This window comes from Daphnia pulicaria, chromosome 5 (assembly GCF_021234035.1).
Source record: "Daphnia pulicaria isolate SC F1-1A chromosome 5, SC_F0-13Bv2, whole genome shotgun sequence".
Classification (NCBI taxonomy): domain Eukaryota; kingdom Metazoa; phylum Arthropoda; class Branchiopoda; order Diplostraca; family Daphniidae; genus Daphnia; species Daphnia pulicaria.
In genome coordinates this window covers 4,218,601-4,237,938 of record NC_060917.1, presented here as the reverse complement: position 1 = coordinate 4,237,938, position 19,338 = coordinate 4,218,601, and the positions used below count along the sequence as shown (strand labels likewise).

At 39.4% G+C, this 19,338-nt stretch overlaps 4 protein-coding genes across 5 annotated transcripts; 2 read left to right on the top strand and 2 right to left on the bottom strand.

Moving 5' to 3' along the window:
* The first annotated feature begins 58 nt into the window (after positions 1 to 58).
* On the top strand, positions 59 to 5,179 carry LOC124340711 (protein transport protein Sec24A-like). The gene is made up of 16 exons (XM_046793318.1): positions 59 to 98; positions 354 to 743; positions 1,035 to 1,372; positions 1,444 to 1,575; positions 1,664 to 1,882; positions 1,954 to 2,080; positions 2,147 to 2,256; positions 2,342 to 2,713; positions 2,776 to 3,019; positions 3,096 to 3,428; positions 3,501 to 3,611; positions 3,686 to 3,858; positions 3,926 to 4,063; positions 4,129 to 4,326; positions 4,402 to 4,505; positions 4,586 to 5,179. The coding sequence occupies exons 1-16, from the start codon at positions 59 to 61 to the stop codon at positions 4,695 to 4,697; spliced, it is 3,141 nt and encodes a 1,046-aa protein (XP_046649274.1). The 3' UTR covers positions 4,698 to 5,179.
* LOC124341149 lies at positions 5,150 to 7,264 on the bottom strand. Its single transcript, XM_046794106.1, has 4 exons — positions 6,996 to 7,264; positions 6,688 to 6,895; positions 6,313 to 6,622; positions 5,150 to 6,220 (listed from the first exon to the last, which is right to left on the bottom strand). Exons 3-4 carry the CDS (start codon positions 6,595 to 6,597, stop codon positions 5,306 to 5,308), a joined length of 1,200 nt encoding a protein of 399 aa, XP_046650062.1. The 5' UTR covers positions 6,598 to 6,622; positions 6,688 to 6,895; positions 6,996 to 7,264; the 3' UTR covers positions 5,150 to 5,305.
* A 5,153-nt stretch (positions 7,265 to 12,417) lies between these two features.
* On the top strand, positions 12,418 to 14,185 carry LOC124341226 (syntaxin-16-like). The gene is made up of 5 exons (XM_046794235.1): positions 12,418 to 12,747; positions 12,806 to 13,054; positions 13,118 to 13,286; positions 13,596 to 13,822; positions 13,898 to 14,185. Exons 1-5 carry the CDS (start codon positions 12,667 to 12,669, stop codon positions 14,105 to 14,107), a joined length of 936 nt encoding a protein of 311 aa, XP_046650191.1. The 5' UTR covers positions 12,418 to 12,666; the 3' UTR covers positions 14,108 to 14,185.
* LOC124341027 (oxidative stress-induced growth inhibitor 1-like) lies at positions 14,131 to 19,013 on the bottom strand. Of its 2 annotated transcripts, none has more exons than XM_046793913.1 (7): positions 17,990 to 19,013; positions 17,062 to 17,198; positions 16,818 to 16,981; positions 16,566 to 16,736; positions 15,783 to 16,121; positions 15,374 to 15,664; positions 14,131 to 15,310 (listed from the first exon to the last, which is right to left on the bottom strand). In XM_046793913.1, exons 2-7 carry the CDS (start codon positions 17,186 to 17,188, stop codon positions 14,837 to 14,839), a joined length of 1,566 nt encoding a protein of 521 aa, XP_046649869.1. In that variant the 5' UTR covers positions 17,189 to 17,198; positions 17,990 to 19,013; the 3' UTR covers positions 14,131 to 14,836. The 2 variants fall into 2 exon arrangements, with proteins under 2 accessions (XP_046649869.1, XP_046649870.1); XM_046793914.1 differs by having other exon boundaries at positions 17,062 to 17,192.
* Between the last annotated feature and the right edge of the window lie 325 nt (positions 19,014 to 19,338).

Genomic DNA, 19,338 nt, shown 5'->3' with positions numbered 1-19,338 from the left:
AATTAAAAAATGAATTCTTATAAAAATAAATTATTTAATCGAAATTTATATTCATGCAATGTTGATCTGTCCAGTCTGTCAAGTTTCAGCAGAATTTGGTAATTTTTTGGTATCTATCTAACTAGTCCATGATTTGGGTCATCATAGATTGATCTTACCGGAAAGTATGCCCCTAATTGAAATAACTAAGAAGTGCATTATAAATTAAGAGCAGAGTTTCATTAGCTATATTTGAGACTACATTTTGACTTGCTTTTGTATGAAACTTTACTTTTTACACTGTTTTGAACTAAGGAGTATCTAAGTTCCAATTTTTCTACACTTTTGATAATTGAAGTTTATTTTTCTTACAGGAATGGCCTCTCAACCTCCCCTTCAATTTAATCAAATGCAACCAGCAATACCGAATGCAGCAGGAATTTCCCAACCACCTAGACTTCAACGCCCATCCATAGCAAGTAATGGAATTGGACAACCAACTGCTGGTTCTACATTTCCTTTACCTTCAACAACAAATTATGCTCCTGTTCCTGCGTTAAGCAATACAGCAAGTTCACAGTGGGCAAGGCCTCCAATTTCTGGGCAATCTGTCCCAACTCCGATTAGTCAGTCCAGTTTTACAACAACAAGCCAACAACAGTGTAATCCAGCAGTTCCTGGACAAATTTCTTCTAGGCCTATGTTACAGCCTCTAAATTCAGCAAGGCCACCAAATGCTTTTGCAATGAACCAACAATCTTCAGGTAATTAATTTTATTTATTTATTAACACATTAGAGAAGTTACAAAGCTTACATGATTTTTCATCTAGTATTGTACTTTTTGTATATTTTCTTTTCTTTTTTTCTTTTGACTGTTTAAAAAATGTACATGTTACAAGTTATGGTTTGTGTTTCTACATTTTCGTAGGAAGATTTAATTTGAGGTTACAAAAATGTGCCTTAACATCTAAAGTTATTTGTACAGTGCCCCAAGCGAATCAGTTAAGATAATTAAGTTGTAGTGCCATCAACTGTAAGCTTTTTTTCTTTACAGGTCCTCCCTTGAATCCTTATCAAGGTGGGCAGTCCAATTTAAATGGAAATTTGGGCCCTCCAATGGTAAATGGAGCGGGAACTCCGTCATCATACTCAGGTGTGAACTATACTACTACTGTTCCAAACAGCATGGGCTACTCCTCGTCTGGAGTACCACCACAATATCCTACTCAAAGTTTCATGCCACCACAATTACCAGCTGGAACAGCTCATTCGACGGGTGGACCAGCCGGGCCTGCTCCACCCCAGCAGCAGTATAGTACTGGATATCAAAATTACTCACCTGCACATGGACAGGGTCAATTGCCACCAGTTTCGGGGATTCACCCTCAGCAGGTGACTTAATATTCGAGTATTTTTCTCTTTTGAACCATATCTGACTTTATCAAATTTATTTTTCCACGAAGCTAAGTTATCCTGGCGCACCTGTACCTAATGCTCCAGTCAACCAGTTTCCAAATTTTAATTCAACTATCGACAAGATGACATCCCAAATGAACACCTTGTCCGTAACTCAAACAGGATTTGACAAGATTTGGGTAATTTTTTGAGTTTTCCATAAAATTATGTTAAATTGTGTAGTGTTAAAAATATTATTTTCAATTGCTGCAATTATTATTTTTTTAGGGTCACGAAAATGTAGACCTACTCCAAGTGCGAAATATTTTGCCTGCTCAAGGTGTGGAAACTCCCCGAATTCGCCTTCGACAAGAGCATTTAAATAACGTGCATTGCAGTCTAGATATCTTTCGCTGCACTCTGACGAAAATTCCTGAAACGAATTCCATATTGCAGAAATCTCGGCTCCCACTGGGAGTGTTGATTCATCCCTTCAAAGATTTGACGGTAAGCAATTTAAAATTTAGATCCATACAAATTTTGTGAAGCCACTTTTTAATTATCAAATTCTCTTCCAGCAACTACCGGTTATTCAATGTCAAACTATTGTTCGCTGTCGATCTTGTCGAACCTACATCAATCCCTTCGTTTATTTTGTCGATCAACGACGATGGAAATGCAATTTGTGCTTCCGAGTGAATGACCGTAAGAATGAATATTTGCACTTATTTATTTGTGAAGCTTATTTAAGTTTTAACATACCATTCTTAGTACCTGATGAGTTCCAATACGATCCGATGAGCAACAGTTACGGCGATCCCACTCGTCGTCCTGAGATTAAAAATGCTACCATCGAATTCATAGCTCCAGCAGAATACATGGTTCGTCACAGCAACAATTATTTCCCTGCCTTTTGCTGACTATTTTTATCTCTAATGATGGTCTTTACTTTTTCGTTCTATTCAGCTTCGGCCACCTCAGCCTCCTGTTTATCTTTATCTATTGGATGTAAGCCATGCAGCAGTAGAAACAGGTTACTTGAAGCTGTTTTGTGATGTTCTTTTGGAGGAGCTTGAAAAAATACCAGGAGACACTAGAACGCAAATCGGTGTCATAACATTTGACAGCAGTGTTCAGTTTTACAATCTTGCCGAGAATTTGAATCAACCGCACCAATTGGTGGTGTCAGACATTGACGATATTTTCTTACCGTGCCCCAACGATTTGTTGGTCAATTTAAATGAAAGTAAAAGGCTGGTCATAGAACTGTTAGAACAACTTCCTTTGAAGTTCAACAACACAACAGAGTGTAATAGTGCCTTGGGGGCTGCTTTACAGGTATAAACTTTGCTTTGAATTACACATTTAACGTTTTCTTACAAATTGTTGCATATTTTTAGGCTGCTTACAAGATGGTAAGTCCTACCGGAGGTCGCATTACAGTGTTCCAGGCATCGTTACCCAATATTGGTCCTGGGGCATTGAAGCCAAGAGAAGATCCGAACCAACGAGCAGCCAAAGACGTGCCTAATTTGAATGCAGCCACCGATTTCTACAAGAAATTTGCACTCGATTGTTCTGGTCAGCAAGTAGCCGTAGATCTTTTCTTGCTGAGCGGTCAGTACATGGATATTGCCTCATTATGTGAGTATTAGTTAGTTTACGGTGATGATGTTGACTCAATTGTAATGATTGATCTTTAATTTTTTTAATTTGACAGCTTGCGTGTCGAAGTTCTCCGGTGGATGCATGTATCATTTTCCGAGCTTCCATTACATTCACAATTTGCCACAGGTTGAGCGGTTAGAGCATTCATTGCGTCGATACCTGACACGCAAAATCGGCTTTGAATCCGTTATGCGAATTCGCTGTACTCAAGGCCTGTCAATCCATACTTTCCATGGGAACTTCTTTGTGCGCTCCACTGATTTGTTGTCTCTACCAAATATAAACCCGGATGCAGGATTTGGCCTTCAGGTTTCGATCGACGAAAACCTAAGCGAAACCCAACATATTTGCTTTCAGGCAGCTCTGCTCTACACATCAAGCAAAGGTAATGCTTCAACGATTTAAAGAAAGTATTATCTTTACCTAAGATCGCTCTTTTCCTTTGATGCATAAATAGGCGAGCGACGTATACGAGTACACACGATGTGTTTGCCTATCGCCAGTACAGTTGCTGATGTCATTCAGTCGGCAGATCAGCAATGCATTGTAGGATTGTTAGCTAAAATGGGTAAGGTTCTGTTTTGGAACTATTATGTCTATTGTGCAGGCTTCAATCTCAACTACATGTCTTTCACTTTTTAGCTGTTGATCGTTCGTTGCACTCGAGTATAAGTGACGCACGGGATGCCATCGTGAACGTTTGCGTTGACGTTTTATCAGCCTATAAAGCTACGATGAGTTCTGCGCCATCAGGACTGTACGCGCCCTCTAACTTGAGGCTGTTGCCACTATATTTGGCTGCATTATTGAAATCGGTAAGAGTTTTTGTATTCCTGATTTATCCAAGGCATTAATGTTATTCGTTGGTTTTTGACATTCTAGGTTGCTTTCAGAACCGGGCAGAGTACGCGTCTAGATGAACGCGTTTTTGCGATGAACCAGTTCAAAGCATTGCCTTTATCTCAGCTAATTTTGTCCATCTACCCTGATTTGTATGCGATTCATAATTTACACGATCAGGTAAAACAGGAATCTGTCAATGTTTAAAAAAAATCCAGACAAGTTATATAACTATCGTTAAACAGGGAGCGATAAGCCAGGGAGATATGGTGATACCGCAACCACCACGTCTACATCTGTCAGCAGAGATGGTTGATTCAGCTGGGGCGTACTTACTTGATTCGGGAGACGTCATATACTTGTACGTGGGTCGTAATGTTCATCAAGTTTTCTTGGAACAAGTACTTGGAGCATCAAGTTTCCAATCGTTACCCGAGCAAATGGTACGACAAAAAAAAAATTTGTTTTACGTCATACTAGAACATACGTCATACTAGAACCATTTCCTTTTGTTGCAGTTTGAGTTGCCAGAACTAGAAACAAATGAATCAGAAAGACTACGAAACTTTTTGATCCATCTTCAAAATCAGAGACCGTATCCAGCAGTACTGCAGTTCATAAGGTACATATACAACTTAACTATTATTTAAAATAAGTGAGAGTGTGGACACTTACCATTTACTGTTTTTTCTTCAATTACAGGGAAGACAGTCAAATTCGACATCTGTTTTCTAGCCATCTTGTTGACGGTCGAACTGAATCTTCCCTTTCATACTACGAATTCTTACAGCATCTAAAGAACCAGATAAAATAACTCCCAATAAAGTAACTCTTCAATTATCCTGCTTTTCTGATTACGGTTTTAGTGAGTGAGGTGTGTGATTGGGAGTTGATCATATTGCATTTCCCAACGAATCCATGCACACTGACACGAGTAATAGCAAACTGTTTTTGCGTACATTGGGCCGTCTTTTTGTACAAGTAGCATCATTTTCAAGCCAATTATAGGAGGGAATTTTGCGTCATGCACGAGCGCGCGGAGTGTTGTTTATTTTGAGAGGGTTTCATTGGGATTCTCCCTTAAAATTTTTTATAAAACCAAAACTGGATTGTTGTCTCTTTTGAAGTAATATTCACTCTTTCATTCCCATTTCCCTGTTGCATCCGAAACCCTTATGAAAGGTTTGTCTATCTTTGGGTGTCATCTTATAGCAAAGAAGAGTTTGAATTCTATACACAATTGTAAAGAAAACCCTACTAACTTGCTCTGTCAAATAAACAATGTATTATCAGTTATCACAGTAATGGTCTACTGTTACAATCAAGTCACATGGCGCTACATTATTGATGGAACGCGGGCGCCCAACAAGAGAAGAGCTTGCATTTGTGTGTTGATCAACGCTAGGCAGAATGGATTCATCATCACCTCCTCCAGGTAGATTCGGCAGCTCGTTCTTGCAGCCAAGTGGCAAATTCACCGAGATTTGGCAGTGGGACTAAAGACTGCTTTTCTTTGATGTGAGCATTCCACTCGTCACGCAAATCTTCAGACAACTTGCAAACTAAACCAGAGAGTTCAAGCGCCGAGAAGGTACGAATTTCTTCCTCGCATCCTACCGTCTTCAAAATTGCCAAAATTGTCTGTACTCTACCAGATAAGTCGCTGAGGGACGTCTTGGAAATGTCCGAGTCCAACGGAGTCAATTGCCTAAGCCCTTCAAAGCACGAGCGGACCACTAGCGAAGGATGCCCATAGTGATTTCTGAGATGAACGAGTAACTTGCGGTAGCGGCCTGGAAAACTAAAGTGTGACGAGTATTTTTGCCTTAGTTCTGGCGAAAGAAGCTCCTCCAAGTAAATCATTCGCAGCGTATCGTTGGGCATGGCGTCATGAATCCACGTCTTGAAGCGTTGAATAAAAGAAGGCCAGTCCATTGGATTGCCAGTAAACGGCTCCAAGTCAACGTGTGGCGGCCAGGAAGTTTGGTCGTTCACACACCAGTCCCAACAGCAGAATGAATTGCCGGAAGAAGAGGGGGATCCCGGAGAGACCCGTTCGTCCAGTGGTGATTCAGTAAATGAAGACAACTGAGTGATCCAAGAATCCGGAAGTGAATTCGGTCGGACAAATTGTGGTGATGGAATGGGACTCGGAGAAATAAACGAGGAATTGACGTTGGGTGGACTAGGGCGATGGCGTTCTTCAACGCGCGGCTGTAGCTGCTCCAGTTGTTGTAATTGATCCATTCGCTTAACTTCTCGACGAATTTTCTCCAATTCTTGTTGCCTTTTTTCGGATTCAGGGCTGCGCCGGATGCCCGAAGTTGCTCTCTCGCCCTGCATTTAATAAAAAGGTTAGTTCGATGGTTTCGTTTGCTGCAAGTCGTCATCATGCAATTCAACATTAATTAAATTATTATTTTGTTCACCTTAATAGCACGGCTGCTTTCCAAGTATTGCGACATTTGACTGGTGCTGCTGCTGCGCCGGAGACATCCGAATAATTGTTGCTTTCCTTCGTCAGCAGCTGCACTCGTTTCCATATGATGTTGAATCTTGGACGTTGTTCGAGTGAAACGAACTTTTGCTGTTTGGCGGTAAAAATGAGAGCAGCCAGAGTCGTTCTCGGATTCACTGTCAGACGAGTCGTACGATTCCTCACATGCTGAATAACGATAGCCGGGGTCTTTACCGTTCGAATGTATCGACGCCATAGCGTGACCAAACCACGTGGTAGCTCTAGCGAACAATGAAACTCTGAGCACAATTGCCTATGTTTAAAAACTTACTAGTGATTCTATTACCTGGCCAAACGATGAAAACCCTAGAAGAAATTAAAGGCTGACTCAATGACGAAACTCAAACAAAAAGAAGTAAATCTATTTCTAGTTTCTGTTTTTCGGTGGGACAATAGACGTCGTTTGGTTTGCACGGCGTCTCGTCTCAAGCGACTTGTGAACTGTGAAGCACCAAGCCGAGCAGGGCACTGTGAAGGGGGTGTGGGGTACGTACCTGAAATTCACAAAAAAAAAATCGTAGGAGTGGATCGGGCGAGGTACAAAGCCGTGCAAATATTGGAATACGCTCTAGGCATTAAGCGCTTTTATTGTACCTTTAGTCTGGAGTCTAGGTATACTTTTTCAGCTTCAGCTAAAATCAATACCAGATCATAGGCCTACATGTGTGACTTACAGATGTATCTCTTACTCTAATTGTAACCCCTAGGCTATTCCTAGACTAAAGGTACATTAAAAGCACATGCTGCCAGTTGTTGCCTACGACTAACTGAGAATGTCTCAGGAACACAGCATCAATATGTTTAGAACAAATTTTAATTAACACAGCGTCATTTCAATTCCGTTCACGATATAATCAAGATTTCGCGTTTCATTTAGCAGTTTCAAGACCTGTTAGTTGCAACCTGGTCTCAGCTGGCGCGCCAGCACGCAACGTCAAATGGCGCTTGCTGGCGTGCCAAGCCCAGCACGCTACAACAAAGTAATCTACGGCATTCGCCAGTACGGTCCGACTTTTGCCACAGCCCCACGGCGGCATCCAATGCGACTGCGGCGGCAAAAGGAGTGAAACAGTTTTGTTGTTAAAAATTTGACAGCTTATTTGTAGCCAACGATTTGATTCTCACAGAGCTTTTAAGTTATTAACTATTGTCGAGGAAAGAATTTAAATTTCTTATCTTAATCTTGTTTAATTTCTATTCCTACAACTATTACTTTGTCTAGGAAAAACTGAGAAAGTTAATTTCGTCAGCACACCCAGTGACCCAGAAAGAAGGGATTGTTTTGATATCAAAACAATTCAACCTTCCTGCAGTAAACTAAAGCCTGACAAGATTCATTGAAGAGGCTGGAAACAGAAATATTGTGTTAGAGACTTCTGTACCAAATCCATATGGAATTCACCTTTACAACCTACTTGAATAAGACGTTGAACAGAAGAACCTCATCTAGTCTCGTCATCACTCTCATCTGTGTTGGTAATTTAATGATCAAATTTATTTGTGACAACACTTCTGTAACCAGATCCCTTCCCTCAGGCTGCAGAACTAAAGTTGGAATGTCTGTTGTTCAATCTCCTACGTGAAAGACCAGTCATTGGAGATTCGATCTTTGAATTCAGACAATGTTCGAGTCAGAACTCATAGATATCCTTTACCAGCAGCACTACTACAGATTATTGCAACAGAACAAAAGGCTGAAACAACTAAACAGATAATCTATTCATATTTCTTTATATCTTATTCTAATTGCTCATTCTTTTAAGTGTTTGTGAAATCAGGTGGACAGGCACAGGCTCCAGAATTTATGTCTCACATGATATAATTGACTGGGCTTGCAACTTACATCAAACACTTATTCATACTTTGGTTTATATATTACTATTAAATTAATAGTATTAATTGAAACTTTCATGAAATTTTAAAAGATGATGTATAGAATAAATTGTGTATCGAATCAAAACTGTCTTCATATATCCTTTATTCTCTTGTCTAAAAGCTCGGTCCTCCATACAAACACGGCAAGTTAATTAACTCATGCATGCTGCCTACAACTATACAATCATGCTACAATCGTTGCTTTCAATTAGGCTCATAACAATGCTACTATTACCATAACAAATATAACATGAAGCTATAAAATATGTGTAGATTCCATCATAAGTTTTAATTTCGGGGATGTACTGTCCAACACTCAAATTTCCACCTAATTCAAAATGGCCTTCAGCTACTAGAAGCTGATTGGGCGTTAATGAGCGTTAATGAGACTCGGGGTTCAGTCTGGCTTATGCATCTGCTTAGATTGTTCGAATACATCCAGTTCTTCTAAAGTATCTACGTGTTCCCTTTACTCGGTTCTTCAGCACTCATCCGCAAAGTCCCCGTGACAATATTGCAGCTGCGCGAGCGTGAACAAAATTGTACTGAGATAGCCACATTGCACTACAGAACTGCGTAGAGGCTGCTATTAATCAACTGGACGGATTTGTCTCTCTCCTTTGTGGAGAAAAATGTGGAATGATTTGTAAAGCAGAAGGCATCCCCAGCGTCGTTTGTCGTTTGAAGTACAAATTCCATAGTAGGCTCCACGCTTTATATTAGTGGTTTTGTAATTCTCCAAGTGAGCATTTCCCTCTTTTTTCGGTAATTTTATAATGTAGATGCTCTATTTTTGCCCTATTAGAGGCATCCCACAGCTCCAAACCCCTGCAATAAAGGAAAGAGTGATTTACATCAACAGTCAAACAAACACAAAGACTAATTAATTACCTGATTTTACTCATCAGTTCTTCAATTTTTCATGAGCCGACTACTAACTCCTGTTCTTGTTTCTTCGTCAGTATTTTGCTGATCTGTTCTTGGTGAACCAAAAAAGACCGCGATTCTTTCTCCTCGACATTTTTAAATTCGGCTTCTTATATGACATTATAAAATGTATTGTAAATTTTGCAATAACAAAATAATAAAACAAATGATTTTTCAATTTCAGTTTATTTCTTTTTCAAAAGCAGTGATGACTTCAACAAGTTTACATTAAAAAGTAAGATGATTAGAGAACAATGTTCCGCTCCTCCTTGCCATCTGTAAAAAATGTAATGGTGGCATTTTAATTTCAAATGTTGAACCATTCCGTGAAAACGTTTTTTGCACATTTGACCATTTCGTCGTCCCAATCTGCTTTGATTCCGCTTACGAAGCTGATATTTGAGTAGCGTTTCCGTTTGTTCTAATTCATCTTAAGTTTTTGACCGGGGATTCTGAGCCGTATCTACGCTGTCTTTAGCCCTAGCTTCTGGACTGGATTTGTCTCTCTCCTTCGTGGAGAAAAATGTGGAATAATTTGTAAAGCAGAAGGCATCCCCAGCGTCGTTTGTCCGAGTTCGACCACGACGTACAAATTCCATAGTAGTCTCCACGCTTTATATTAGTGGTTTTGTAATTCTCCAAGTGAGCATTTCCCTCTTTTTTCGGTAATTTCATAATGTAGATGCTCTATTTTTGCCCTATTAGAGGCATCCCACAGCTCCAAACCCCTGCAATAAGGGAAAGAGTGATTTACATCAACAGTCAAACAAACACAAAGACTAATTAATTACCTGATTTTACTCATCAGTTCTTCAATTTTTCATGAGCCGACTACTAACTCCTGTTCTTGTTTCTTCGTCAGTATTTTGCTGATCTGTTCTTGGTGAACCAAAAAAGACCGCGATTCTTTCTCCTCGACATTTTTAAATTCGGCTTCTTATGACATTATAAAATGTATTGTAAATTTTGCAATAAACAAAATAATAAAACAAATGATTTTTCAATTTCAGTTTATTTCTTTTTCAAAAGCAGTGATGACTTCAACAAGTTTACATTAAAAAGTAAGATGATTAGAGAACAATGTTCCGCTCCTCCTTGCCATCTGTAAAAAATGTAATGGTGGCATTTTAATTTCAAATGTTGAACCATTCCGTGAAAACGTTTTTTACACATTTGACCATTTCGTCGTCCCAATCTGCTTTGATTCCGCTTACGAAGCTGATATTTGAGTAGCGTTTCCGTTTGTTCTAATTCATCTTAAGTTTTTGACCGGGGATTCTGAGCCGTATCTACGCTGTCTTTAGCCCTAGCTTCTGGACTGGATTTGTCTCTCTTTCGTGGATAAAAATGTGGAATAATTTGTAAAGCAGAAGGCATCCCCAGCGTCGTTTGTCCGAGTTCGACCACGACGTACAAATTCCATAGTAGTCTCCACGCTTTATATTAGTGGTTTTGTAATTCTCCAAGTGAGCATTTCCCTCTTTTTTCGGTAATTTCATAATGTAGATGCTCTATTTTTGCCCTATTAGAGGCATCCCACAGCTCCAAACCCCTGCAATAAGGGAAAGAGTGATTTACATCAACAGTCAAACAAACACAAAGACTAATTAATTACCTGATTTTACTCATCAGTTCTTCAATTTTTCATGAGCCGACTACTAACTCCTGTTCTTGTTTCTTCGTCAGTATTTTGCTGATCTGTTCTTGGTGAACCAAAAAAGACCGCGATTCTTTCTCCTCGACATTTTTAAATTCGGCTTCTTATGACATTATAAAATGTATTGTAAATTTTGCAATAAACAAAATAATAAAACAAATGATTTTTCAATTTCAGTTTATTTCTTTTTCAAAAGCAGTGATGACTTCAACAAGTTTACATTAAAAAGTAAGATGATTAGAGAACAATGTTCCGCTCCTCCTTGCCATCTGTAAAAAATGTAATGGTGGCATTTTAATTTCAAATGTTGAACCATTCCGTGAAAACGTTTTTTACACATTTGACCATTTCGTCGTCCCAATCTGCTTTGATTCCGCTTACGAAGCTGATATTTGAGTAGCGTTTCCGTTTGTTCTAATTCATCTTAAGTTTTTGACCGGGGATTCTGAGCCGTATCTACGCTGTCTTTAGCCCTAGCTTCTGGACTGGATTTGTCTCTCTTTCGTGGATAAAAATGTGGAATAATTTGTAAAGCAGAAGGCATCCCCAGCGTCGTTTGTCCGAGTTCGACCACGACGTACAAATTCCATAGTAGTCTCCACGCTTTATATTAGTGGTTTTGTAATTCTCCAAGTGAGCATTTCCCTCTTTTTTCGGTAATTTCATAATGTAGATGCTCTATTTTTGCCCTATTAGAGGCATCCCACAGCTCCAAACCCCTGCAATAAGGGAAAGAGTGATTTACATCAACAGTCAAACAAACACAAAGACTAATTAATTACCTGATTTTACTCATCAGTTCTTCAATTTTTTATGAGCCGACTACTAACTTCTTGTTTCTTCGTCAGTATTTTGCTGATCTGTTCTTGGTGAACCAAGAAAGACCGCAATTCTTTCTCATCGACATTTTTTAATTTGGCTTCTCTAAGGCTTTTGAGAATAGCGCAAAGTCGGACTGTTTTGCTATTCGCTTTTCTGTAGCTTAATCATCTGCCCATCATTGCCACGATACGCCTATACTTCCTCTCTGATCTCTCATATCGTGGCAATAACACGAATTTTGTCTATTGCCACGAAATGTGTTTTCGTAATAAGTTCCACGTCAGAAGATGTTTAGGAAAGCTACTAACTAGGGTATAACTACATGTGCATATTTCCCGCATCATTTTTCTTGTCAATTATACCGTGAAACTCAACCTTTGTTGTAATCTCCAAATAAAAAATTTCCCTCCCGACGGAGAATCGAACGCCACGCTAAAGCATAGTGGTTTCGATAGCTAACCATTCGGCTACCACTGCTAAAGTATGATTGTAAAAAACTTTACATAAAGAACCTAACCTAACCTAACCTATAAACCTAACCTAACCTAGCCTAGCCTAGCCTAACCTAACCTAACATGCGTGAATGTCGAATTTAAAAAAAATGATTTCGTGGCAATCGACAAATTTCTTTCTCGAGTTTTGACCGTCGCGCCACGACATATCGTGGCAATAGATCTAACCAAAAAAAAAACGCGCTCTTTTATTTCCATCTAGTGGCTGCTGATGACACCAAAACTTTTATTCATACTAAATGTGCCACGAAATGTCAAAATCAGCTGTACGAGGATCGAGTCCATCGATTTAAAGTTGTCAAAATCAAAATCTGGCATTTAAAAAATAAAGTTTCAGTGCAATATCTACTATCTAAATCAATATTTTCAATTGTGATCTGTACGATTTAGATTTTGCTTGTGAAAATTTATATCACGTATACCTTAATATCGATGATTCAACCCCAATATCGACTGAAAGTTCACATAGAAAATGGCAACACGAAGTATCACTGAAATTTTCATTCTGATGCGTAACAATGCTATTCAAAGTCGAAATTTTTACTCTGAACAAGTGAGTGACTCATTTTGACTTTTGAAATTACTGGTAATTGGTAATGGTTTGCTTTTAGAGCATATCAGACACGGATTCCTTGGTCCGTCATGAAGTAGATGTTCACGGCAAGAGTCATGCCACTCATGTAAGGATTCCTCCAGAATGGACAGACAGCTTAGAAGAGGCTCAGTACACCTTGACAAAAATTCAAACTCGACTAAAAGAGTTGAGCTCTCTTCAAAACAAACATCTTCTTAAGCCAACATTTGATGACGCGATGAATGAAGAGCAGCAGATTGATGCCTTTACTCAAGACATAACCAAAGTATTACAGATTAGAATTAATTAATTTTTTTTAAACTTCAATCCTAGTTTGTTTATTCTGAAGATGTTTACCACCTGCCACAATTGCATAAAAAGGATTCAGTACAATAGTACTAGTCCTAGTCTGGGGCAGGCAGAAGCAAATCTTGCCAAAAATGTGGTCACATCTTTGGTAACATCATTACAAAATCTATCAAACACCTTCAGGAGTGACCAGAATGCATATCTGAACAGTTCAGTTCTTATTAATTTATTTCTTTTACAAAGTATAGCACATTTCCAGTCACAGTCAAAGCCAGTCACAGCACTTTTATTGTAATGACGTGACAAAACAAGCACATTTATCATGTCAATATTACTTATTATCAGTGATAAATAATCATTACTCATCAGTCATCTTCATTTCTTTATCACACAAGAATGTAGTTTCAAATCTCTGATTTGTATTTTGTTGCACCTAGATAATAGTTTAAAAATCAATTAACCAATTCATAACAAAAATGTAAATTCATGTATATATTTATTTCCCAACTGCCCAATAGAAATTAAATCACGCGAGGAACGTTCTCAACAATTTTTTGGTGGAACTTCCTCCAAGGATTGGAATTATGATGACTGGACCAATACTAGCAGCCAAACCGAAACTCCGCGAGTGATGAGCCAGCAGCAATTGATGTTGCAGGAAGAAAATTCGTCTTTCGTTGAACAGCGCGAGAAGGAAATTCAAAATGTGGTCCGTTCGATATACGAACTGAATTCGATATTTAAAGTAATTTCTTTAAAGCATTGCATCATTATTTCATTATGGTGTAATTCATTATTGTTCATTTTCTTAAATCTGCAGGAAATCTCTCACATGGTCGCCGATCAAGGTACCGTTTTGGATAGAATAGACTACAATATTGAGCATACACAAGCTAAAGTTCACGACGGTTTGGTTCATCTGCAAAAAGCTGATAATTATCAAAAGAAAAATCGGAAGATGGTATGCATTGTCGGTTTGGTTTCCACCATCATCCTTCTAATCATTATTTTAATTGCTGTTAAATCTTGAGTAAAGAGAAAATCTAATTTCTGTTCATGTTTTCCATGTGTGTATTGAACTCCTGGAAATGTACGTGTTTAAATGCTGCATAGTATATGTTTTACAAGTTCAAAACACTTGAATTTATTATACTCTAAGGTGTTGTAACTTTAATATGAAGTGTACATTTTCAATTACAGTCGCAATATTAGCTACCCCTCTCGTCACCAACTAGGGCCAAAAACACATTGGTCGTCCTTAGTCTTGACATGCAAAAACAAATTACAGAACGTTAAAACCGCTCTTGTTTCGCACCCCTAAAGCTATAGTCCTGGAAAAAATCAAATTCCTTTTGGAAATGTTTTCAGTAAGGACACGCGTAACGTATAGCACCGTAACGATGCCATTTAAGACATAAGCTCTACTTATCAGCAGTAAATTCATAAAGAAAATCAACAATAGATATTCAAATTTCTCAACGAAAGCTTCTTAAAAAATGAGAGTAGTAGAAAACGAAGTTTAGAGCGAGGAGAAGGCACAACGAAGACTAGTAGAGCACTCGTTGAAGTGGAGGTGTAATAGGGTGGTGATTCGGACTTATTTCTCTAAGATGAAAACCGTGTTTCGTGATATTTACAATAGATTGTATCAATAACCGCTGATACAACTGAGGGGACTAAAAGCGCCTTTGATTCGCGAAAGTTCAATATTAGGAACGCTTTTAATACCCCCGGTAAAACAATTAAATGACGATCAACGTCACGCTGGGCAATCAAGGTAGTTGACGGATTCTTGAGGGACATGAAGGATGGGCGGATTTGACACTTCTTCTTTACTCTCCAATGGACAGGATTTCAAATGAATATCTCTCGTGATAGCTAAGGCGCCTCCTTGGGCGAAACGGACAAAATTATCTGAGACCAAGGGCCCCATAGCGTACAATCCAGGTTGCTTGGTGGATTCAAGCGTGAATAGATCGACATCAAGCGGGTTATTACGACATGAGATAGGTTTGGTCACGTCGACCGTTAAATCACGTCCTTTATTTTCAAGGAAACTTAAACTAGGTCGAGAGCCTATTAATACCACGACGTAAGAAACTTTGATTCGAGTGGAGCACTCTGGTCCTTGCAGACAGACTTTTCCATCATTTTGAATACGCACCACTTGGCTCTGCTCCATCGGTGTGTATCCTGAGTAAGTCATTCCGTTGTCTTTCATCATCTGATAGACCTGATAATTAAACAAATCAAAAATGAAATGATGTCAACTCAATCAGAAATTGAGGAAAATTACCTTGTGGTACTCAGGGTACATGTTGGAAGGAAGCTGGCCAAAGATAAGGCTAGGATCGGTAGCCTTGCGTCGAAACGCGTGAATGATGGGAATTCCATGAAAGTGTGCGGCAATTATAGCATCCGCTGCAGACAAGCCAGCCCCAACAATGAGAACCGGTTCACTCCGACTGTTCAATTGCTGACTGGAAATAAGTTGTTCCATCGCTTGTAAGGATTTGACGACAAAGGGCAGATTTTCACCGGCCACGTTCATACGATTAGGGCAATCAGAACCACCAATGGCTAAGACCTTTTATTTCAAATAGAAAATCATTATCAACATTCCTAAAACTAATAGTGAAAATGACAATTCAACAGCCAAATATTTTCACTCTCGTACTTATAAAGTTGATTATAACAGAACATACCACGTTTGGAGTCAAATATTGAAAATCTTCCAGTCCTTCAGCTTTCCGGATGTGTCCCGTCACTTGCCAAAGTCCACAATCATTGTTCTCGTTTGAGGCGTTTTTAAATTGATCGACACGACGAACCGAAGTGACTTCCGCTGAGTCACGGAAGTAGGGGCGCAATCCTTTGATATCAACGTAATCGTGATAATATCGAGCCACGTTCTTAACCGAGGCTCGTTTCTGACGACTCCCAAGTTGCCGATCGCAAACACTTTCTTCCCATTCTCGAAAGCTCAAGTTAGCCAGTTCCATCCACGTTCCTCTGCTGATGGTCAAAACGTCTCCCTCCATTGCCTATACAAAAAAATAGGGGAAAAATACAATGAAAAACGGCCCTACACGTTTTTTTAAAAAAGATCGGCCTTGATGCAATAATGCCTGTGGCAACACCATAGTTTCTCTTTTCTACAGTCCAGAGGAAATCGAGAGAAAGGAGTTTCTACAGTAATTATAGGGTTTGTCCTTGTACCAGAATCAAGGCTAAGGTCGAAACAGTATTGCATCGAACAGTCGAAACAGCAACGCTCATATGAGTTCAACAAACAAGGCCCATTACATAATAATAATTTTTATTATTGACGTATCGGCGTACGGTAACTACGCACCATTAAAGTCCAAGATGGATGAAATATTTTTCAGATTGAGAAAAAAATTGAAGGTTCAAATCTAAACGTACGTGTTGCTAAGCTATTTTACAATCTAAGAAAGGGAAGGAGTGAGATAAATTGATAAACGCACCTGCCACGATCCCCCCGGGGGACCTCTGCCAAGAACCACGTGATCGAGAGCATGCTCGGGATGGTTCTTCCATGCAAGAAGTGATGGTAGATCTTGACCTGTGTCTGCATCTGGGTGATTCAGAATGTCGTATAAAAGAGCAACCGGATTGCTCGACCGCCCTTCCAGTCCCTAGCGTTCCAAATAGAAATGTTACCAGAGAACTACATAACCAAAAACAAAATAATAATAATAATAATCTTCATCTCTTACTTCTGATAATTCTTTCAGATCTTGAAGAACCAACGGGCAGTTGGGTTTCGATTCCAATCTGTAGTGAAGAAAGTCTGGTGGATGCCCCATCTCGTCCATGCCCTTATAATAGGGCCAATGGCCGGACAAGAGATAAGACAGAGTAATAGCTGAAGGTCCGTTACCTAGAAAAGGGTTATCTCAGCTTTTATTCAACGAATTCACATTGTGCTAGAACATTAGCAAACGTTTGGAAATAAATTACCGATGACGACAACGTCTTTGGTTATGGTCTTGACTGACGTTTCGATATCGACAGATCGAGTATCCGCAACTGCTTGGCGCGCTCGTCTTGAACCCGTTAATGGGCAGCGAATGGATTTGGTGCGCATGGTCCTGTTGCTAGGTGAACAAATCGTTAGAATGCATTGTGTTTTCTAATAAACCATCGATAGCAATTATGGGAGGATAAGAATTAGCGTCATTAGTCGAGCAAAGCCAAGGCTTAATTCGCACCGCAACTGTGCAGAAAATATGATGGTCATCACTTTGATTAACACAAGACCTTCAAGTGAAGCTTTCGCTCGAGGGAGGGAATTACCCGCAGATACCTCTCGGTAAAAGGGTGGTTGCAATACGGAAAAGGTTTTTAGACACAATGTCACATATGGATACAATTATGGGAATGTTGAAATAAAAGTTTTGAATTTTCTCCTTGAAATGCATGGAAATCGAAGACTAACTAACTTGAAATTCAACTCAGATATTCGCCCAATAAATTAAAAGAGGTTTTTCCTTAAGATCAAATGAAAATACAATAATAACTGGAAACTTAAAAAATAAATTAGAAAAAATAAAAACATGACATTGTAATATTTGCTTAAAGAACAATTTTCGGAAGCTGATTCGAAAATTAACCCATTCTACCATGTACAAATAATTGCCCGTGTGAAATGAATATTCTAGAATCAAGAGAAGGTTGAAAGAGTAACCTGACGACTCCCATTTAAGTAAACGTGACTGCATTTAGTTTAAAATAATTTTTCCCGCAAACTGTGGCAGATCGAATCAACATCAGTCGTCGAGCAAAATCGATACATTTCATTGCGTAAGTCTTCCACAGACATAATGCTATCGCAAATACACATCTTAGAAGAAAGGAAATGGAAGGGTAAACCAAAGTCTTATCTTACCTTTGTTTTCGAGGTTTATCCACGAGTATTTTGATAGTGATGTATTGCTTTCACGAGTAGAGAAGGATCACTGGTTGAAACTTTCGAATGTCTTTACAGTTTTAAAGTGGAAACAGTGCAACAGCAACACACCAAAACCGGGCAAGTGTGTCTGTGTTAGAAGCCGGTGGAGACTCGTACGAGAGGGGAGAACATGTGGAGACAGGGGGATCGTGAAGGCGGGACCGTCAGGCTCCTCCCTTACCAAGATAAGTCTTTCTTTTCAAAAAAGAAAAAAGAGTATGAAGTGTATACGTTTACGACCGAATGTAGTAACGTAGACTGTGGTTGTAGCTCGTGTGCTGTATTGCCCTTGGCGACTCTGCCGCCTACATTCTTTCATGGATCCGATAGCCTGCCAAAACTCCCTTAAAAGGGATCTTTAGTTAATTCTGAGAGCTCGTGGCACCTCAAAAAAACGGGGAAGAATGAACTGTCATGCGCCGTAAATAGCGTCTGCCTTTACCGCTTTCTGGCTAGAGACATCTGCTGAGTACAGTTCAACCTAAATGCGTCTGAGCCTGGCGCATCCGCTCTGCTGTCGTGGCGGCCGATGTCCTGGCGCCGTTTCAGGAAATAAATATTGCAATCTTGGATAAGTTACGAGCTTGTGTTGACTGGGGTTCACAGTATTGAAAAATGAAGGACTAGGCGATATTTTTAGTAAACAACGTTCCTCGTTAGGGACCAACTTAGCCTCACAATCAAGTGGATGCAGGGCCAAATTTTGTTGTAAATAAAAAATAACCCAATGGGAAACGTTGCGACAGGCTGGAGGACAGGTGACGCGGACTGATGCGTGATTGGCTGGTTGTAGTGGCGCCGGCCTTCTAGCCCTCGTTGTCCTGGGCTCGATCGTTAGGGCTCGTCTAAACATTACCCGCCTCCAAAGTACGTCATACGATTAGGGCATGTTATATGGCAATGGCGACCAGAATAAAAGCGTCGAGTCATGTGGTGTCAGCAAAATGTAAAAATATTGAAAAACATTCGGTAATATTAGCACAACGAAAATATTAGCACGACCAGAATAAAAGCGTCGAGTCATGTGGTATCAGTAAAATGTAAAAATATTGAATCGACGGACATATCCGCGTTGGAAGGACAATCTTTTTAGGACACTTGAACAATTTTATCCCTTTGAATTTATAAATTCCGAGCAGTTTTCGACTGACCTTGAAAACAATTTAAACATGCGGTGTTCACGTGAGCACATTCTTTGACTTTGAGTGACAGAAAAAATCTGCATGCAGTCAGAAATACTGTGCGTGGGTGCGTCATGTTCGCGTTATATAAAAAAAAAAATCAAT